The 23,545-nt window shown below is 38.6% G+C and overlaps 2 protein-coding genes across 3 annotated transcripts in view; one reads left to right on the forward strand and one right to left on the reverse strand.

The window, feature by feature from the left end:
* Nucleotides 1-246: 246 nt before the first annotated feature.
* Nucleotides 247-4,628, forward strand: tbx16 (T-box transcription factor 16). The gene is made up of 9 exons (XM_067412451.1): nt 247-262; nt 402-558; nt 729-831; nt 1,243-1,407; nt 1,491-1,637; nt 1,795-1,865; nt 2,427-2,512; nt 2,599-2,812; nt 4,014-4,628. The coding sequence occupies exons 1-9, from the start codon at nt 247-249 to the stop codon at nt 4,474-4,476; spliced, it is 1,422 nt and encodes a 473-aa protein (XP_067268552.1). The 3' UTR covers nt 4,477-4,628.
* A 10,260-nt stretch (nt 4,629-14,888) lies between these two features.
* The window catches only part of klhl22 (kelch-like family member 22), a 33,840-nt gene continuing 25,183 nt past the window's right edge, over nt 14,889-23,545 (reverse strand). For both annotated transcript variants that reach the window (XM_067413005.1, XM_067413003.1), the window contains exons 6-7: nt 21,065-21,298; nt 14,889-17,738 (exon numbers count right to left, since the gene is read on the reverse strand). In XM_067413005.1, the coding sequence (XP_067269106.1) occupies nt 17,397-17,738; nt 21,065-21,298 (576 nt within the window). In that variant the 3' untranslated portion in view covers nt 14,889-17,396. The remainder of the gene's footprint in view (nt 17,739-21,064; nt 21,299-23,545) is intronic.

The raw sequence follows: 23,545 nt of genomic DNA on the forward strand, positions 1-23,545 counted from the left end.
CCCGCCCACACCCAAAACCCAGTTAAAGGTGTGGGACAACGCCTCTGCATCTGTGGCAGAAGAAACAGACAGACAGGACGCACCGAAGACCTTCATCCTTGGACTTAACAAGCATTGGATTTAACTCGAGCCCTTTGAGTGTTTATGGAGAACTTTCTGTTCAGTTTTAACTGAAACATTTCGGTATCGCTCATTTATCATCTACCTCCTTTTCTTCTGGAGGACATCTTTTGAGAAGCCTAAATAATGCAGGCGATCAGAGGTGAGTGTTTGTTTGTCTTAACCCCAATGCTCCATTTATTTACACACTTGATCTCATCTTTTTGGACTTGTTTATGAAGTTTCCAGAGTTCTCTGGGAAACTTCTTCTCAAATATCTCAATTATTCCGACTTTCCTTAGACCTCAAGCACAATTTCAGCCTCCCTCCTCCGCCTTCCATGGCTGGAGCCGGTGATTCTTATCACCAAGGCAGCATCCGGATGACTCTAGAGGATCCGGATCTGTGGAGATCCTTCCATGAGATCGGCACTGAGATGATCATCACCAAACCTGGCAGGTACGTCGGCTAAAACCAAAACTTGCTTCAGTTAGACTCTACGAACTGACCTCAACGTATGTGTGAGACAAACCGAGTTCCTCAACTAAAACTTGCATCAGTTAGACTCTACGAACGTCATTCTTGGAATAGACTGAGCTAATCTTAACTTTTGTATGCTTATATTACAGGAGGATGTTTCCACACTGCAAAATCAGCTTGTCTGGATTGGTGCCGTATGCAAAGTACATCTTACTGGTGGACATGGTACCTGAAGACGGTCTCAGATATAAGGTTAGAACCAAACCTCGTCTAGTCTTTCTCTAAAATGTCCATAGATCACATACTGACTCCTAATTTTAAAGTCTTATCCATGTGAATAGATTAGACCCGGCTTGTCTAGACTGTTAGTGTCCCATTGAAATGAAGAGCTGTTGAATTGGGAGTCAATCGCGAACGGCTGGAGCGTTGTCACATGTGTCTCCCCGGAACGTTCTCACCACTGATTGCGCTCCTCAACTTCAAAGAGCCCCAAGTCTTCCTGTTTTTACAGAACCCAATGGGGGGTTTTACCTCAACACACACTCTCGTTCACACATACTCTCGCACCCCAGCACCCCCGGCACCTTATGTCATGGCCAATGTAGAAGCTCTAGTTTGCTATTTTGTGGTCAGTGATTCAATTAAATGCTACTTTTTCTACAGTGGAACAAGGATAAGTGGGAGGTCGCAGGGAAGGCTGAGCCTCAGCCCCCCTACAGGACGTACCTACACCCTGATTCGCCAGCGCCCGGCAGCCATTGGATGAAACAGCCTGTGTCCTTCCTCAAACTCAAGCTTACCAACAACGCCCTGGACCAGCACGGACATGTGAGCGCCCCACTCTGAATCTTACGTTTGTCCAATAGTATTTTGACTTTGACTTAAACCCAACGTCTCTCCTTTTGATCCAGATTATCCTCCACTCCATGCACCGCTACCACCCGCGCTTCCATATCGTCCAGGCTGATGATCTGTACAGTGTGCGCTGGAGCGTCTTCCAAACCTTTACCTTCCCCGAGACGACCTTCACTGCGGTCACTGCGTACCAGAACACAAAGGCATGCGTTTTATACACTTAAATCAGCAGACGAAATCACATTGATTGGCTGCTATTCTGAATATTGGGAATTATTTTGAAGCATCTATGTTTTTATGCACATATTTTGAGGTTGAGTATTAGAACTGAGATTGATGGTTACATTATTTCTCTCACAGATTACAAAGCTGAAAATCGACCACAATCCCTTCGCCAAAGGATTTAGAGATGAGGGTACAAACTCTAAGAGGTAATATCATTTTCTTAAAACAGATTTTTTGATTTCAACACCTTTCTAAAATTTAGAAAACAATGCATCATAAAATAATAAAGGAAGTGTATGTAAGATTGTGGCCAAAACTGGTACTGCAATCACTTTCAAATGACTGTAGAGCGGTGTATGCCCCTCCCCCTCTCCCTGAATCGAGGTTGCCAGATTGGCTGCAGGATCTACAGGGCCGTTTGTAGATCTGCAGCTGTGGTAAGTAGAGCAGATCTGGCAACCTGGATGCCCAAACACTACTGACTTCGTGATTGGTCAATAGGTGGAGGGCGGAGCTTCAGGCCAAAACACAACATGACAACATCAACATCAGTTGAGGGCTGCAGCAATAACTTTTAAATGACAATATCCTGGCCGGACTACTGTTGTCAGTGATATAAGTATTTGAAATTAAAATGATGTCTAGAGACATATCAGGGCGATTTTAGGATTAATTGAAATACATTTCTTACATACAGTTCCTTTAGCTTAGAAACTTAAATAACTATACAAAAACAAAGCCATTTTACTGGAGCTTTCCTTTCACAGACGAGCAAATAGAAGTCTGGCTGATCCGGAGAAAGTTGCAAAGAAAATGAACACGCCAAAAGACTCTGAACACGGAAGCCCGCGAGGTAATTGTCTTCATGTTTGAATATATGTCTCTTTATTGGGTTATTTAGTATAAATTCTCAAGCCTCCTTGATATTTATCTCCTCAGATATCCAACAGTCCTCATGTGAAGGTCTGGATGATGAGCGTGTGGGCCGTAAGGAGTCGGAGGTGAAGGCCGAGCGGTTCTCCCCATGGGGAGGCGCGTGCGATCGGGACAACAGCCACGGCCTCCGTGCAGAGTCCCCGCTGGGCTCGGACCCTCGAGACATGTACAGCTCTGAGCAGCTCGTACCGGGACAGAGCACATACCAGCCGTACAGGTACTTAGTACTCAGAATTGACAAAAAATGTGTACCTTAAAATACAATGTAAGGCGCTTTGGATAAAAGCGTCTGCCAAATGCATAAATGTAAATGTGGTCCTGAGCTCAAATAATCAATCAATCAATCAACTTTATTTATATAGCGCTTTTACAAAGACGATTGTTTCAACGCAGCTTCACAGTGTTAAACAGGACAATACTGCAAAATTTGATTTGGCTGTACAGTCGTTCTGGAGAAAACAGTGATGTTATCAGCTTATTTTAATTTATTATAGAGCGACAATGTTGGCAGATCAGTGATATATTTTATAGAATTAAATAAGACCTAATTAATAAATTGCATTTGTATATTTAGTTGAAAAACTTAGATAATCATTTTATTGTCCCTAACTAAGCAAGCCAAGCCATGCTGATGGAGAAAAATAAACCTTGGGAGAAACCAGACTCAGTCTGGGTCTGTGTATGTTTTATTATTAAACAGTGTATGATTATTATTCTGGCAAGCTTACAGGTCAGAAATCATATTAGATCGGAATATTCGAAATTTCTGAGTGTTACGCAAGAAACAGGTTTATTGAAGGATGGCGCGTCGATTAGACAAGAGTATGAATATTTGATTCATTGCCGCGCCAGAGACGGGTTATTGAGGATGATGAGCCGGTGAGACAAATTCAGAGGAGACACTAATGGACACGGGCTCAGCAGACACCCCAGGATGAGCTGGTCAAACAACACCTTTACTCTGCTGTGTTCTGCCTTGTCACTGCCTCCAAATCTGGATCTTTGGAAAGGTTATTTGGAGTTGAATATACTCCAAAGAACCTTTTATGCTAAAAAGGTTCTATAATGACAAGAAAGAACCCTTTTGGCACTTAAAAGGGTTCTATATAGAACCTTTTAGGGGTTCCAAATATGTAGCGCCGATAGAACCTTTTCTTCTACACTCTAAAGAATGCTGGGTTAAAAACAACTGGGTTGAAAATGGACAAGCCCAGAAATTGGGTTGTTTGAATAGGTCCATTCACTGTGGGTTCAAACAACCCAGTTTCTGGGTTTGTCCATTTTCAACCCAACTTGACTTGTTTATAACCCAGCATTTTTTTAGAGTGTAAGAGTGTACTTAGTCCTGAGCGCAAACAAGACCTTTACTCTGCAATGTTCTGCCTTGTCAATGTCTCCAAATCTGGATCTTTTCACAGATTTCACGAATACGGCAAGTCCCCGTCGCCGTCCTCCTCCAGCGCTGGCAGCAGCAGTGGATGTGGAAGCGCCGGCCGCTCCAGCTTTGAGTCCCGTGTGCCGGATGTGGCCACTGTGCCCGATCACGACACCTCCAGCAAGCCCTCCGCCCCTGAGTTCGGCCTCCCCCCCTGCCCACCGCATCCCTCCGCGGGGCACCAGGACTACACGGGGGTGCTGAACATGGCCATAGCCCAGGCCAAGCCAGGTATGCTGGGCCACCATGCTCTCTACACTCCCTACAGCACAGAACAGTCTCTGGGACAGTGGAGCGGGCCCGCATCCACTCAATACCCCCCTCCACCACCTCCACACCATCACCTCCCCAGCGAATACAGCACCCAGGCCGTCCATCACGGCTATCACCACGGGAATGTAGGGGACTGGAGCCAATACCCATTGTTTTCTTACTCGTGCTGGTGAACGAGACGGGACAATGCTTTCTAAAGTCTGCACAATGAGCTCCGGTTCTCCACGCCCTGACCCAGACGATGGCACACGAGTACCAGATAAACTCTACAACAGTGAGTGAATGTAATGAGGATGTGGCACTAACTGAAATGCTGTTTGTGAGTCAACTTGGATGCAAAAGCTCAATAGAAAATAAAGAACCTGCTTCAGTTTAAGTGAAGAAAAGTGTGTGTGCTGATCTGAGGGTCTTTGTATTCTTTCCGAAGGACGTGCCGTTAAATGCGTTTGAAAATGCCCTTCTTTTAATTCATTTTGGCTTGAAACCTCAAATGCCTGCGTGCTGAGGACACAAAACGGACTGGTTTTCCTGGCCTTGTTGTTAAAAGATGTCTATTTATTCTGTGTTTGCTTTTGCTGCTACTTAATATTATTTTTGTTAAAAGAGAGAAACATGTAGTGTTTGGAAATTACAACGTTGTATGTCTGAAATACAGAATGGTCAGTAAATATCTTCAAAGATGTTGTGGTCAGTCTTTTTCTTTTTTAAAAAAAGAAATAAGCAGCTAATGAGCTCATATGTATGGATATATTGAACGACGCTGAGTTCAAGGGGAAGTGAAGTAGACAAACATCTGCTTCAAGAGTTAATGAGAGCAATTTGAAGGTCTGTGTGAGATCCTATAATCGTAATTTGGCATAATATCTGTAACCCATTTGCTCATGATTGGAAAGCACAGATATATTCAAATATAAGCCAAACCAAATATCTAGGTAGTATAAATAATAAAACCAAAATTTATTCAGACACCTTCAACATTTTCTCACATTATCACAGTTTATTCGCTATAGTTTCTAAAATGGTAATAAAAAACTCAGAACAAATTCATCTTCATGTCAGATAACTTTGATAGAAAGGTGTGTAATGGATTACAATCAACCAATCAGATGTTCAATTTAACTACACAATTAGATAGTACCAATTTAGGTCAACCAATGACCAAGCAATGCTTCATTTTGTTCAGTCTGTGGTGTAAAAGGTCACATTAGCAATTGAAGAAAAAACACTTGAGCAAAACATGCTCAGGTCAAAGTGTCTGAATCATTTCGGTCCCAAAGGTTTATCAATTTTACTGGTAGTCACAAATCATTTTTGGATATGTCACAGTTTACTTTATTTTGCTATCCTCACTCACATAAATGAACTAGTGTCCAAGACACACTAGTAAAAATGATATCTGCCGTCTGAATCATTTTTTGTTTAACCGTATACACACAACGTTGCCAAATCATATAGCAACTGAACTAATCAATTTATTTTATTTCAATATTTCCTGTAACAAAAATGTTAGTGTTCTCTTTTAGAAATCTCATCTCCACGATTGCTTTATGTTTTGTTCATATCTGTCAACTTTTATTTGACTTTCAGTGTAGCTGCAAAAATTAGTTTTTCTTTCCCTTTTTCCTCCTTTTGTTGGCTCTAATTGGAAGCCCACCTATCTCCGTCTGTCTACACACACATTATTTGATGTTGCATCCCTGGGACACTTAAGGTAATACCTCACATAACAAAGCATGTCACAGGCCCCTCTGTGCCCATGAAAGAGTCTTAAAAGGCGTGAAAATGGGGGGGATGTCAGAGCTACTTTCCCCACTCCAAAATGCAGACGGGCGCTGATGACTGCCGTCACGGATGTCAGGCGCTAATGACCGCCGTAAAGGGGGGAGGGATGGAGGGAGGGGTGTTTGTGTGTCCTGGGTGGAGAATTAGCCGAGCTCAATTCATTACAGGGCTCTTTAGCATCTTTTAGACAAGCGCAGCAGCTGTTTGCCACTTACACACACTACAGATAGATAAGCATTAGGATTTATTAAGCTACTTTTGTGGTACAATGAAGATTTATAACACCTCAAACTTCTGAAATAGCTGATTTTAACTTCATATACTGCTGACAACATGAATTAGAATATGCTTTCATCTGTGTTCAGTAACTAATGATCAAGATACTTTTCAAGGGTTGGAACAAGTAAACATTAGAGCAGTTTTACTTACAGTAAACATACATACAAGGGCCATAACCGGGTCTAAATCCAACTGTAAAATGTTGCAAGGAAGGGAGAAAGGAGTATTTGAGAAAATTCAGTTCATGCTAAATTATGAGTAAAAAACGTGATGGACAGGAAAGTTTGGTTACACATATGTTACATGTACTTACCATATAAAAACAGTAAATGATGCATAATTACATGCAACTGACCCTCAACCAAACCCTAAACTTATAGTAAGTACATGTAGTTCATTATTATTACTCAGTACTCAAATAGATAATTACACTGTAACAATGACACCCTAAAGTAAAGTGTGACCCTTTATTTTAATGTGAGTTAAAGTAGTTAAGTACGGAGTAATATTAATGAACATGTACTTACTATAGGGTTAGGGTTTGGTTGAGGGATAGTTGCATGCAATTATGCATAATTTACTGTTTTTACTATGGTAACTACATGTAACATATGTAACAAGGACACTGTAAAATAAAGTGTTACAGAAAGTTTGTGTCTAAGAAAACATTTACATACAATATTTTGTTTGTTAGTGGTTGTCTAAAAGTCAGCAGCCCGATCTCATGAAAGTCTGTATCTATAGCACAAATTGTATTTATTGTGCAATTTAGGTGCAAAAATTTGCTTTTGCGTGCATATGATATGCAATTTAAGGCCTGTGACACACAACCACACCACTAATCCTACCCAAGGGGTGTGCATATGCATGCAAAAACTAATGTTTTGCATATAAATCGGTTCTTTATCAGCTAACATCTTTACATATCACAGGTCGAATATATACAATTTAATGTAGAACATATAAAACACTAGCTTTAAAATGTGAACATTTTAGGAGAAATATCTTGTTTTTGTGTACCCTTAGCAATGAAATATACTTCAGTAAAATTCAAGCTAATTTTTATGTATACTTTATTATGGAGTAAGTATATTAATATCAATGTTCTAGTAGTAAACTTGCAAGTGTACTGTCTCAAAACTACTTGGGACTAAATTGGCTCACTTTTAGTGTATAAAACTATACATTTAAGAACACTAAGTGTAACAGTAAAAAACTTTGAGTACACAACTAGTTCACCGCTGTTTCCTGTTTGTACTGCAACTGTGCTACACGTGAACTCAAAGGTATACGATCGATTAGTGGTCAAATACTTGAAGCACATTTTTTAGTTGATGAGTACACATTGAAGTATACTCTCAGTAAACTACTAGTTTTGTAGTTTTACACATTAAATTATTCTTTAAGTGAACATAACATATAGTTTACTATTTATATATTGTTTTGCACTTTAGTTATGCTATGTTACTATTTAGGTATTATTTTTTTATTCTTGAAATACCTTTAACTGTACTTTAAATCTTTCTATTTTAAAACATTTTATTCTAGATTCATGCATTTTTGTTAATCAACACTTGAATATGGGTATGTTTCATTAAAAAGCAAAATTTTAAACACAAAGTTGAAAATAATTTTTTTGTCAATGGCTAAATCTGGATCAGATTCAGAGCGATGATTACAGAACCCAGATGGAGAAGATGGAGTCCATCAACACGCCAAAGCTTCACAGTCCTGGAGCTCGTCCTGGGGCGACACTTCATTCAGTAACATTAGGCAGTTTTGTTAATAGGATGTTTAAAGGACAACTCCGGTGAGAAATGACCCTAGGGGTAATTAACAGATGGTTACCGAGTAGATCGTTCTCTGGAATGCGTTTTAATGAAAATCGAATGTAAAGAGTTTTATCTTTAAAAACAGATTAGCTTATAACGCTAGTCTATGGGGCACAGGGTAGACACAGGGTGGTAAAATTAAATCGCTAGTTAATACCACTAACAAGGCTCAAAATAGCCTCACACTAACACGGCAGCATAATGAGGGTCCCTACATGCAAACCGAAGCATTGAGAACTTTGTAAGAGTACAAACAGTTTAATAAGAAGACACTTTATAAACATAGTGCCTTACGCGTTCACGGACAGGCGCCATCTCGAAAAACAGTCTCGACGAATCGATCCACGAGCGCTGTGCTAAGTGAGCTGGTCGATAGGAATTAAGTTTGTGAAATTTAATTACATGGACGTTTTTAGTTTTATTTATTTATTTTCTCTGTTGTGTTCAGTTTTTTCTTCCGGAAACAACGGACCATATGAGATTCCAAGTCACAGCTCATCACATAGCAGAGCTCTCGTCGCTCGATGAGTCGAGACTGTTTTCCAAGATGGCTTCTGTCCGTGAACGCGTAAGGCACTATGTTTATAAAGTGTCTTCTTAATAAACTGTTTGTACACTTACAACATTCTCAATGCTTCGGTTTGCATGTAGGTACCCTCATTATGCTACTGTGTTAGTGTGAGGCTATTTTGAGTCTTGTTAGTGGTATTAACTAGCGATTTAATTTCACTACTCTGTGCCCCATAGACAAGTGTTATAAGCAAATCTGTTTTTAAAGATAAAAATCTTTACATTCGATTTCCATGAAAACGCATCCCAGAGAACGATCTACTCTGTAACCATCTGTTAATTACCCCTAGGGTCATTTCTCACCGGAGTTGTCCTTTAATGTTTGATGATCATGTTATTTTACATTTGTGTCAGCAATCTTCTTTAGCTTGCTTCCGCTTCTTCTTCTCCTGTGTTTCGATCAGGAGATTCTGATTAGAAGATGTGTCATAGCGCCCCCTACCGTATAACAGTAAAATCATAAAATGACAGAAAATATAGCTCTGCAGTGAATACAAAAATTCTAATAATCGTAATTGGGAACATTTCTTTATAAAACAATATTTTCAAACAATGTAAGTTTATAAATATGTAAAATGTAAAAAATTGTTTTTTATTAAGCTACTCAATCAAAAGAAAAAAGACAACTCCAAGCCAAGTAGGGGAGAGCGGGGCACAACCAAATGCTTTTTGACTGTTTTAGTTTGTTTAAATCCACATGGGGTTCAGAGTATTTATTTTGTGTAACATCGGAGGGAATACATTGTAACATCACCATATGACAGCTTAAAATGTTATCAAAAAATATCCAAGACAAACTAAAATATTTGGTCAATAAAATACAATTATTATTTTTTTTAAAGTAAAATAATGTGAAGTAATTTTAGAGTTTGACAACAAACACACCTCAAAACAAAGCTATACAGCATAGTTCAAAACATAATAATATTAAATCATTTCTGAACATTGACTCTCAGTCATTATTCACTTTTTTCTCATGGTTTCTAAAAAGATTCATAAAAGTAGAGTATATAACAGCATATTTAATAGAGGCTCATTGTAACGCAGTGTTACAACACACCATCAGCTCAACTGGGATTTAAACCGCAGCTCGCGTCCTCTGCTGTTAGATCAAGATATATAAGATTACAATAATATCAGATTTGTCTTATTTTAAATAAACAAAAAATAGAGATGAAAAATATACTTCAGTAAAAAATGGGCTTTTGCTATAGTTACACGAATGATCAGTCAGATCTTCCAAAGATTTTTTAATTCTCGCAGAAATTTTTCTCAAAATAATGTTGATACGGCAACTAGTAAATACACAAAGTTTCGTCATCCTGCATGTGTGGAGAGTTTTAAATCACACATGTTCCAACTAACCCCGCATTAGTCTGTGTCCCACGCTCCACTACACTTTGAATAATTCATTATACTTTTAAGTACATCTTAATTGAGTACATGTGTAGGCCAAATATACTCATGCCCCATCCACACAGAGACGTGTTTAGCTGTATACGTATACATTTTGAACCGTATCAGTGTTTCGTCCACACGGATCCGGCGTTTTGGAGGCATGAATCCGATATTTTTGGAAACTGGATAAATCTGAAAACGACAATCTTCTCTGCCTCACTTTCAACCATTGCTTTACCCATAGACAGTAAAAGAAATGGACAGAGCGACCCCATTGACGTCAACGGCGAAATAATGAAGTCAACCTAGGGGCACTCACTTCCTGATGGCTGAGCGAACTGCGCCGGCTCAGACTGAGCTTGAGGACGTAGATGTGACGTGAGCCTCCTGTCTGACAGCTGTAGGTCTTCTAGTAGTTGTGGAAAGTGAAATCTGAATCCCGTTGTTTAAATATTTTCTCCCGTTGCTTTTGGCTCACTATGGGCTTCTCCCCATTCTTCTCCCTTGACTTTATCAGACTTTATGTTTCCACGTCCCCCCGACTGTCTCATAGACAGTAAAAGATTGACTGCGAGCGTCTCCTCAGGTCTATACGGTCATTTCTCAACTGTGCGTTGGTTATGATGCAATCGTTAGCCTATTTTTACAAAAACAGCTTCTCCGGGGTGATAGTGTAAGATACAAGGTAATGGAGCCTTTTATACATTGTCGTGTTTCTTTATAAATAAACAATGGAGTCTTTAAACGCCTCTGATGTAAAGTTATTCACTGTCAAAGTGACTCAAAAATGAATGGGAGTCAATGGGATGCTAACAGCAGGTGATGGCTTGGTTAGCAATGGCAGCCCCTAGGGGTGGAACGCTTTCCGAGCGCTAGATTACCCCATAGATATCCATAATAAAGGCTAGATGTCTTACGGCGGAGTCACCACCGTCATCACTGGCGGCCATCTTGTCACAGGCAGGCTTTCTGTCGGGCTCTGTGAAACCTGATGTAAGATGAGTGATCTGTGCGAACATAAATACTCTTATCTCGCTGAAATCTTGACGGATTTACAAATGGTTTAGCTTCTTACAAACGTTATTAACCTGTTAAGCTGATTTCTAAATTTTGAAAAAATCCTAAGAAATGTATACTCAGACTAAAACAAATACAGTTTGTGAATCCTTTGCACTAAAAGCATAATTATGGTCTCATTTGAAAGCAGACACCTGGCAGTTTACTGTAAAGTCAAAATGATAATATTTTTTATAATAAAAAAAAGCTATAATAAGCTTCAAAGTTTTGTAAAGTTATTAGAAATTTATTTGTATGATATATCTTTATGAAAATAAAATTGAAGTGGGCCTTGGAGAAATCTAGAAATGCACTACAGCTAAAGCCACAAGTCTGACCATGTTATATTTCAGATCTGAAGATGGTCAGTCTAAAACTCTGAATTTTATTAAACGTTTTACAAGATCGTTTCATGTGATTTTATTTTGAGATATCGCTGAAATATCAACTGATGTTTATTGCCACATCTTCTCAGCTTTCAGTCGCTGTATTGCCTCTATTGTTTAGAGGTGCAAACTGCCCCATTCAGTTTGTCTCCCCGGCATTCACACTTCTGCGGACTGGTTATGGCTCCAATTATTATTCTTTTGTCTGCATTATAATTACTAACGATTCTCTATTCAAACTGTTCTATTCAAACCTCATTTCTAAATCAAACCTCTCACTTTACCCTCACTGAGACTCTATTGAATGCATTTCGTCCAAATAAGCATTTCAGTAGTTTTACATTTAGAAAATGTTCATAAAAATAAAGTATTTACTCAGTGGCAGGTGCATCTAGGGCAAGCTAGCATGTTAGCTTAGCACACCAGCAAAACAACAATTTATACGATTAAAATCATGTTTTATTCAAAACTTGCTTCATATCACTTTATATTTTATATGTAGAGTGTTTTATATAACAATATGTGATCTCATATAGCTTCGGGTCAAAAAATCTGACAGAAAATATACAATGCTAAAAGCTATGTGGAATAGCATTGCATTATAAATATCATCTATTATGAAACCACCCAACATGGCATAAAGAACACAGACCAACCATATATTGCCGCGATTGTGTGTTTATTGTCTTAAAACGTGTCTATCTGCATAAAATAGCCATCTGACGATCCCAGGGAGCTGTGTGGATATGTCCATATGTCAGATACTTCCTGAATGTCACATGGTGTGTCTGTTCTTCATGTGTTCCCCATGGGGTGAATTTTCAGTAGTACAGCTTTCCAGCGCCCTCCGGCTGCCAGAATGAATTGAAAACACAGCATATCACAGCCTACTGCTATCATAATCATACATCCGCGGATTTTGGATAAAGATTGAATAAATAATACTTCTCTGTATAGAAATTTGACTCAAACGTGTGAGAATCTATCAATATTTCTCCACATCTGCACACTTTTGAAGTAAAAGCCCTGAGGGAAGTTGTTTTGTCGAGTGTCTTAATGACGACCAAGGAGGATTTTTTTATGAATGGGAGCAAATGACGCGCATATTACAATCAAAAGGTAGCGACGCCCAAGATCATATTCATAACTCCTGGAACATATTAACACATTACGGTCACTATAAGACTTTGAGAATAAAACAGAGGTAAAAAAATTAAACTTTAGTCTTAGATCTTTTTAATGATGTATAGTTTGTCAAGGTAATTACTTACATCTGATAGTAATTTTGAGCTAATTTAAGCAAAGAGAGTTTCAGTGCGTCCTCGTCCTCGTGACGGTTATCAGGTTAACATGGGTACAGATCTGGATGCTTTAAAACGTTGCCATTACAGCTTTTTGTTTCAATAAACGACTTAATCGTGCAGCTTGTGTATCACGGCTAACTTACGTGCATGTTATCAAGGCTGAGACCACAATCGAGCTGTTCAATTATATAGGTTTATTGACACCAATAACAATTTTATGATAACCAATCTTTTGTCTAGTTAAAATAAACTTAGTTTGCATGTTTTTGTTTTGTTTAATTTTTAAAAAAAATACAAATTATTTTATTATAATAGTTATATTCTTATTATAAAGGTGTGTGTGTATATATATATATATATTAGCTATAGCTAGCTCTGGAAAAAGAGCTGTGTGTGTGTGTGTGTGTGTATATGTTGCCATTTGGTACACAGTTTTAGTAGCCTATATATTGATTTAACATAAATACCTTTTTTATTGCACCTATCTGTTCTGTTCAATGTTACTTTCATATAGAAGTCCATGGTTATAATTATTCATAAGTATGTAGTGTCATAACTACATCTCTGACGTTTATAACAAACGAAACAGTTTGAAAATTGGTTGAAATTTGAGCAAGTTATGGTTATTTAAAAGTACATGCACCATTAAAACACACTGTTACGAGTGAGTGAGCTGCCTGTGACAAGATGGCCGCCAGTTGCGGACGACGACCTCCATTGGCCAACAGCGCGCATGAGACATCTAGCCTTTATTATGGATATCTATGGATTACCCCCTTGGCTTTACCCCTTCTATCCATAACTCTTCTTCTCTGTTTTTTGTGTATTTCTGTGGGAGAATTACAGTGCCACACACTGGCCTGGCATGCATACTACATCGTTTTAAGTTGTTTTCATAGCTCTCGTGTGGACGCAGATATTTCTTGAAACGAGGAAAAAAGAAGAAGATCGGAATCATTTTTTATTTCAGTTTTTTTTTCTTCAGAAACCACAGTTGTATTTCACCAATGTTATGAATTTAAAATGTGTCATTTGAACCATCTGGTTTATCACTGTAACAATGAATTTAACATGAGGTTTAGTGTACTTCTAGTTTAACTGTTTTTAATATCAACCTATATCAAGCTTTATATATATATATATATATATATATATATATATATATATATATATATATATATATATATATATATATATATATATATATATATATATATATATATATATCAAAGATGTTTTAGGGAAAAGGCTGGAAAAGGAGCTGTTGCTTAATGTATGTGATAAACTTGACTGTTATGTGCTGTAAATGCAGGATACTCCCTGTGAGACTGTTGTCAGAGAGAGGAAAACTCAACCAAACACGACACTGAAAGGGTTTTTATGTCTAAGTGAAGTGAACGCATGAGATGAGACAGAGAGCATAAACATTCAAGGTGTAAAAACCCGTAAACCCCATTTAACCATTTAAGTGAGGCTCTAAAAGAGCTCCTCTGGGTAACTTTAAAAAGAGAAGCATGTGTTAACGCAGGAGGCAGTTTAAAGACCTGCGTCTGTCACTGAATCAATGTCACATCTATGATAGAAAATATTCCCTCTTTATTACTTCCCTCTCTTTAAACATCGTAACTTATTCCTGCTTCAGATTTTTCTGGTATTAATCCAGCCCAAACAACTACAGTACAATCCGTTGCTCTTTATTGTCAGTGGGATCATTCATGAACAGTTAGTCTTGGCAATTGCAGCAATCCCAATTACTATTTTTTAAAATAAAGTGATAGAGTGAATGCATATTTATATCATTTTATGTCATATATAATGAATATTTGGTGCAAAACATCTAATATTACGCAAATCATTTATTAAAAATAGGAACATTTTCAGATTAAATATGCTAAATATGTTAAATATGTAAATTTAGAGTTGACAATAATACAATACAAATTGAAGATAGAAAATAAATAAAACAAAAAGCAAACAGTAAGAAGCAGTCCATTTTATCAGTGCATAAGGATTCGCTTTTTACATTGCAAAAGACACCAGAGCAACATTTGGATAACAGTTCACGTTAAACTAGCCCATAACCCGAACCGAACTTTTACAATATTGATTTCTCTTTGGAGTAACACAACAGTCAACAGCATTCATCAGGGCAGAAGTCGGCAACCTTTCGGACATTTATATTGGTGGGAACACTGACACACAATTCATTCGCCATTTGAAATACACACAACCATCCATTAGAAGTCTCTTCTGCTAATATAGCGAAATAATATTTTAATTCAAAAAACTTTTCTCCCTTTGAATATATAGTAAAGTGTAATGTATTCCTGTGATCAAAGCTGAGTTTATCATCATTACTCCCGTCTTCAGTGTCACATGATCCTTCACTAATCATTCTAATATGAGGATTTGGGCTCAGGTTTGTTCCTCATAATGTTGCATTTGTGGCTTTCAAAGGCACAGTATGTAATTTTCGCCACTAGAGGTTACATACTCAAAAAAAGGCGTAGCTTTATGACGCCTTGAATGATCATGGAATCATGGGAGTTGTCATCTTCACCTCTATAGCCGGTGGAAAAGAATATTAAAGATTTATTAACGTTACAGTAATATGAAGCAGGGTGGGGCGATTGCTAATGAGAGACAAGCGCGACACACGGCTCAAGAGCTTTTATTCTGCCACAGACGCCGCTTCTGCTTCTTCCGCTCGTGTGTGTGTGTGGTAACATAGCGCTGTTTTATCATATTACACACATTTGAGTGTGTTAAAGTGATGGTAATGCTACTCTGTGTGTTAGCACTTGTTCACACTGCAGTGAGCGAGATCATATCAGGCAGGGTAAAACGTGGTACTCTGTGCGGTAAATCAAGAACACCAGATTTAAACAATAAGACTAACTGTGTTGAGCTGGAGAACAGTGATTAGTTTCTCAGCAATGATCCGAACAGTGTCTGATAAAACACATCAGATATTAAAGCAGCGCTAGTGTTTCCATGGCTTCTACAAAAAAAAAAAATCGAAGGTAATGCAGGTATGCTATCATTGATAGGTGACGCACAGACACGGTCCGAATCCTGGTTAAAATATTTTATTTAAACATTATTGGAAACATTTGGGATAATGCAAGTACACAAGTCAACAAATATGTAACACTGTTCTAGCGGTTTTTGGATATTTAAATTTAAATTTGAATATTTCACATTTGTTTGGTCAGCTGGAGATTATCCTTTGGCCCCTGACCATTCTAACATAAACAGTTAAAATTACAATCATATAATGATCCTCTATGTTCATTGTTTCCATTCAAAGTTGCGAATTTAACTCGTGCACAAAATTGGAGAGAACAAAAACTAAACTGGCTCTAAATATCATGTTTCCTAAATGTCATGCATGTTTTCTTATCGGATAAAACGAATCAAATGAGCCTATACGTTTCTATGCACATTTTTAGATTGTATGCAAATCTTGGTGTTTCCATCCAGCAGTTTTTAATGTGATATCCCAACATGTGCATTCACGAGTTCACACTTACATCAATTAAATAGAGTAAAGATTATGCGTATTTGGCGTACTGTCCGGGGAGGGCTCCGGGCTCGGAAAATTTGCCCGAACCCAGAGTATCCCCCCCCCCGACATGGATAGTTTAGAACTAGATTGCAATTTGTGATTTGTTTTGATATTTATAGCAGTTGATTTAAGTAAGTGCGGAGAAGGGGTCGTGGTGGGATGCTGAGAAACTGTCAATGACAGGAAGGTAAATCGGCTGTCTATATACACCTCCTATCATTGATTAACTGATTAGTTTAATGTGCTCCTCTTGTGTTCCAATTGGGTTAATAATCTGAGCCTGCTCCACCTGTGTTTAATTAGATTTAATTGTTTGCGCGTGCTTCTCCCGAAATTAGTTTGTGAAACTTCAATAAAAGTAGGTGGATGGAAACACAGCTAATGTTTACTCCGTCAGTGGCGGTGTGTGTGCGTAAGATTGCTGACCCCTGCACTAGAGCATCCTGTTGACCACGTCTTCGGCATTTCCTTTAATCTTTCGAAAAAAGTTATTGCACTTAATTCATATCTATTCATAAAAAAGGCATTAGACTTACCAAAACACATCTGTAAAATAAAGGCACCATCATTATAAACAAAATCAAATCATCTGTATTTGTAAAGTGCACGTACATTGAAGAATCCCCAACAGTTTCCCATAGTTCTGGACATAAAACGAGAAAGAAAAACAACCTAAAAGAGTCAGTAAAATGAACCCACAAACAGGACAGGGTGGGATTCAGATCTTGAGTTACTGGACAGGCAACTTACGACGACTTCACCGACTCCACATTGATGTGTTACACTTACTGTTCAAATCTAAAAGAAATCTGATTATAACGCCCCCAAAACTTGATTTTGTACGACTCAATAATTTAATAAAGCACACGATTCCCTCCCTTTGCAACTTCACAGCCTACCTGAGCAGCACTAATACCATCAGTCCTCACTTGAGTTGTCCGAGTCGTCCCAGTCTACCTCTTCCCATGATGCTTTAGCCCTTTGCTCCCAGCTGCGAGCCTGGGCCATGGCTGCTTGCGGCAAAAGCAAGACACATGCTGAAATCCCGGATACGCGGTCCTCGAGGGCTGTTCCGTTCTCCCATCGGTCCTCCTCAGCGTTATATATGTGAACGTACTTCATCCGACTGCCCTTATCATGTGACCTTCCACCCAGGATGTATATGCTTCCATTGAGGACGGCCATACCTGGCTCTCCATGGCCAGCAGGCAACGGGCTCACCACTGACCACACATCTGCTGTTGGGTTGTAGCACGCCACCTACACAGACAGACAGCCAGACACACACACAAAGAATGATCCTCACGTGACGTACATCCAATACTATAATAACTATGTAATTAGATTGATCTGTTTCTTATCAACATGCTTGATTTAGATGCGCGCATCAAACTGCAAAAGTCACATCATTTCAGATAATGAGGCTTTGTTATGTCATAACTGTTTAGAAATGTTAATGGTTTGTCACTAGGTGACGAATCACACTTCTCTGTCTGGCAATCCGATGGACGAGTCTGAGTTTGGCAGATGCCAGGAGAACGGCACTTGCCCGACTGCACAGTGCCAAGTGGAAAGTTTGGTGGAGGGGGGGTTATGGTGTGGGGTTCCAGTGAAAGAACTCCAAGACATTTTGGACAAATTCAAGCTCCCAACTTTGTGGGAACAGTTTGGGGATTCCAGTACCTGCGCACCAGTGAACACAGCAAAAGAGCCCTGACCTCAACCCAATAGAGCAACTTTGTCTGAAAACTTTTGGCAATATAATGTATATCAAAACTATCGACTAAACAAAAAAATGTACTAGCCAGTGGTGATTCTATTGCCAAGGTGTGTGCGTAGAGGTTTGGGTGACAAAGATCTCTGTGAACCCATGAACCAGTGTCTATTTGTTTTTTTTATAAATTATTATTATTTTTATTTATTTATAATAATTTACAATTTAATAAAATAAAGCAATATGGACACTGTACTGTCAGCTAAAAACAGGAAACTGAGGCTACAAATCACACTGGCTCACCAAAACTGGACAATAGAAGATTGGACAAACGTTGCCTGGTCTGATGAGTCTTGATTTCTGCTGCACCGTTCAGATGATAGGGTCTGAATTTTGCGTACCATTTTTGGCATGTAAGCATGGATCCATCCTGCCTTGTATCAGCGGTTCAGGCTGCTGCTGGTGTAATGTATATGGGATATTTTCTTGGCACATTTTGGGCCTCTTAGTACCATTTGAACATCGTTTAAAAGCCAGTCTCTCTGAGTACTGTTGCTGACCATGTCCATCCCTTTATGACCACAGAGAACAATCTTTTGATGTTTATTTCCAGCTGGATAACACACATCTCAGACTGGTTTCTTGAACATGTCAATAAGTTCACTAAACTCAAATGGCCTCCACAGTCACCAGATCTCAATCCAATAGAGCAGTTTTGGGATGTGGTGGAGCGCGAGCTTCACATCATTGATTTATGCAGCCAACAAATCTGCAGCATCTGAATGATGCTATTATGACAATATGGACCAAAATATCTGAGGAATGTTTTCAGGACCTTATTGAAGCTAAGCGATGATGAATTAAGGCAGTTCTGAAAGTAAAAAGGGGTACAACCAGGTACTAGCAAGGGGTACCTAATAAAGTGGCTGTTGAGTGTGTGTGTGGTGTGTGTGTATATATATATATACTACAGGTTCTTATGAGATCACTTGTAATGTATGTATAGCATAACATAATGGAGTGGTCTTCTTGCACTATCACCAAATATGCAAAGCTAAAACCAAAAACAAATGCATGTTGTGTCGTATATTATGTGTTATGGTGTTATGTTATTATATATTTTTGTGATGTTGTGTGATGTTTTTATGTTATGTTATATTGTTGTGTTATATGTTAAGTGTCATGCCATCATGTCATGTTATAGGCTATGGTAAGTGATGTTATTTTAAAGTATGTTATGTTATTCTATTATGTTATGTTGTGTATTTCAGAAGATCAGCAGTGTTGGGGAAAGTTACTTTAAAAATTTATGCATTACAATATTGCGTTACTCCCTTAAAAAGTAACTAAATGCTTTACTTAGTTACTTGTTAAGAAAACGAATGTGTTACATTCGTTTGTGTTACTTTTTTTCACCTGGGCTGTTTTTTTTTTTAAATATAAAAATAAAGTTATTTTTTTTAATCAAATGTAAAGATCCTTTCACACCAAGAGTAAGAAGACTCAGGTAACACTTTACCAATAAAAACCAAAAAATCTAAAGACATTTTTGCATATGGTTTAACTGACTCATTAAAGGTCAGCAGCAAGTACATTGGTCAATAAAGTGAGATTAAACGCATACAACATTTTTATTTATTGAACATATTTAATTATTGGAGGTTTGCATAGTATTCTGATTTTGCATTTCACAGATTTTATTAATTTTAAGGAATACTAAATAATTTTTGTGTGCAAATGAGATAATAAATGCACGCTCACATTTAGCCTAGAACTACAATAACCATCATGTTTACACACAACGACTCCACTCTGACGATTTATCTCAACATTGGGGCAAGAGAGTGATCAGTCAATAAATGGGAAAACAAAGTAACTTGCATTACTTATTTGAAAAAAGTAACTCAGATTTTGTTGTTGTAAATTTTACAAGTAATGCATTACTTTACTAGTTACTTGAAAAAGTAATCTAATTACTTAAAGGGTTACTTCAGCGATTAGCATATGGCTTTGTATCAGTAGAAACCCTGGAGTATATTCAAATGATTGTGCTTTCCCCCCTCATATCCCCCTGAGACAAGAGATTTGTGCATTTTATTTCTGGAAAAATTCCTCCCGTGACGCAAATATCGTCAATTTGCACCATCGGAGGAATTGTTGGCCAGAGGCTAAAGACTACAGCCAGCAGAGGGAGCCATTTCCACATGTTTTCAACTCGCGCGTGGGGGATGGAGATCACACTCAGAGCTCAGCTTGCAGCTGCAGCCTCAGACATTCATGTTTAAACGGTACAGCCAGCAGAGCAATGTAAGTCTTTCAACTTCTCAAACTAATTCCTATGAAAGTTAAGCTTTCAAAGGCATAAACTGAAAACGCGCCAGACTGAACATGCGCTGTGAATCTATGCCACGGACACGTTTACCTCAGCTCTCATCACGAGCTCATCCATGACTGTCAATGTGACTCCTGCAGCGTTTTGGGCTGTGAGAGTCCCTCAGCGGCTAAATCACATATTGAACAGACACGTTCAGTTTTTAATTGTAGTGTCTGTTCTCTAACTGAACTGATTTTATGAAAATGAACGCGGTCGCGGTGGGAAAGTGATCAGTGATTCAGTAATCTAGTAGCGGTGGCTTTGGGAGTGGCCTCATAGGGCAGCAAAGCATTCTGGGATTGTTGTCTTTCATCCCCATGAGACAAAAATACGTTTTCTGTCTCTTCTCAGTCTAGAAAGCACTACATAAAAAAATAATTTCACATTTCTACTACATTAATGACCCAGTTTAAATACAGATTCATCTTCCCAGCGCTGAAGTACTCCTTTAACTCAAGTTGCTTGTAATGAGTTACCCCCAACACTGAAGATCAGTACCTTGAGGACGTCCCGTCGGTATCCACACCCATCGTTGCTGCCTCCGATGACATAAGCGCGGCCATTTATTGCAGCCATGCCGTGCCACGCGCGCTCCACCGGGCCCTCGGCACACATGCTCCAGTGATTGCCACTGGGATCGTAACAGTAGCTCTCCTTCAGATAAGCCAATCCCCGCCGACCACATGCTATGTAGATCTTCCCATCAATCACTGCTCCAGCGTGGGCATATACCTGCACACAGAGGCATAAACATACGCTATGGACATTTAGCTGAATTTTTTTAAAATAATTATGATTTTTTTTTAATGAAGTCTCATATGCTCATTAAGGCATTTATTTGATCAAAAACATGATAATAACATTGTGAAATATCATTACAGTTTAAAATAACTGTTTAGTTATTTCAAACCTCAAATAAAGATTCAAACGGTCAGCTAATTGATTCATGATTCGGTTCGCGTGTCAAACTGCTGAAATAACGTGACATTGGCGATCCGAATCATGAACCAATATGCTGATTAATGACCATTTGAATCTTTATTTGAGGAGTGAAAACAAACAGGGAAGAGAAGACAATGCTGAATAAAGTCGTATTTTTTGTTATTTTTGGACCAAAATGTATTTTAGTTAGAGATTCTAATTAACCCAATGATGTCACATATGAGACCTACTTTGATGATGTTTTTGTTCCCTTTCTGAAAGTACACTTTCATACGGGGTTAAAAATTATCCAAAATAAATGCTTGAGTAAGTACATAACCCGCCAGTGTTTAAAACTATCTGCTTACCGTAGCTCGATTTACAGCAGTAAGCTTGTAATAATGTTTTTAATTCCAGTGGTACTGCTGGATTTCCGCGGGAAATTTAAACATATGTTTGCGTCATTACGCCACATCTGTACACATAAAGAAGGAGCCCCGGTTAGCAGGCTATCGCATGTGAGGATGTTGGAAGTGGAGATAGCCTTTTCTCACACCACTTGATATGATTAAACTTATCAATTTGATGGCAGATCCAAAAAGGTTCAAACGACAGTCACCAGTGACAACTGGAGATTCATCCGTTATAAAATGCAAAAGTCTTCAGACTTTGGAGTGGAAAAAATAGACTTCACCCGGGCGATGCGAAAATAAGGATAATTAAAGGTGGCGTGAACTGCGTGTTTTGAATGGTTTTTCCAGCTTTTTTTCTGCTGGAGAGGTCAGACATTTCAATGATTGAATTAGGCTATGTAACAGTAGCACACCTGTTCGCTTAATTCATGCAGTTAAGGAGTTTACCTTTGTTGTGCCCTTCTCGTTTTGCTATGAGCATTATGGTAACATCAGTTATTTTGTGCTTGCTATGAGAGGGAGCTTCACCTCTACTCCACATTAATGTGTTGGTATATGGCGATTAGAAATTAGACTGCACATAAATGGAAACTTTACTACAGGTAGCCCTAATACACATTAAATGTAGTCACGCAATCCTGATAGCATTAACAGTTTGAAAAAGTATAATTTGCAGTTTGACGTGATATGATAAACGATCGTTAGATTAATCAGATTCAGATTCAGATCAGATTTTGCAGATATTGCAATGCTTTTTTTCTCCTGACAGCTGCACATTTGATTCCTCTGTGCTGTGCCGACCGGGGCACTACTCACGTAAAGTTGATAATTCCGCGAATAACTGCAATTGCAGTTTTCGAACAGAGATGCCGACAAAGAGGAAAAACTACGGACTGCAGCTTTAAACTGTGTTCTAAAGATGAACGGAGCTCTTACGGGTGTGGAACGACATTAGGATCATTAATTAATGACATACATTTCAATTTTGGGTGAACTAACCCTTTAAGGGCCCTATCTTGCACCCAGCGCAATTGACTTTGTACGCCGACGCATGTGTCATTCCTATTTTGCACCCGCTTAAAGCGCGCTTTTCCCTCCACAGAAGCACGTCGGCAAACTAGTGAATGAACTTGTGCTCCCTGGGCGGTTCAGCGCAAAAAAGGAGGCGTGTTCCGGCGCAAACAATCCCTGGTGCTATTTTGCTGTTCCATTAAACAGTTGCGCCACTGACCAGAAAAAAACTTGTCTAAAGTCAGCGGTGCGTTGCGTGTTGTTCTTTATGCTATTTTAAGGGCGCATGCTTCACCATAATGTATGGCGTGCACAACGCGCATACACTTTGCTCATGTAATCTACACAGATGCAACAGTTATTTTTGCAAATCATAAAAAGTTACACTAAAAAAATATTAACACATGAGATGACGGAAATCATTGTGGTGTGCCACGAAGATGTGAAAAAATAGGCATAAATCTAGCTTTAATTATTCAGGCAAATTGTAGTAATTAAGGATCAGACCTGTTTGCCCAATAGTGGCAAGACATATATGTATATAAGGACATCTGACAAATTGGTTTGTCCGTCAAGAACCAGGAAAAAAAATCGACTGAAAAATGGAAAAACTGTTTAACCGACGCCTGTTTAA

This window comes from Pseudorasbora parva, chromosome 13, assembly GCF_024679245.1.
Source record: "Pseudorasbora parva isolate DD20220531a chromosome 13, ASM2467924v1, whole genome shotgun sequence".
NCBI classification, from domain to species: domain Eukaryota; kingdom Metazoa; phylum Chordata; class Actinopteri; order Cypriniformes; family Gobionidae; genus Pseudorasbora; species Pseudorasbora parva.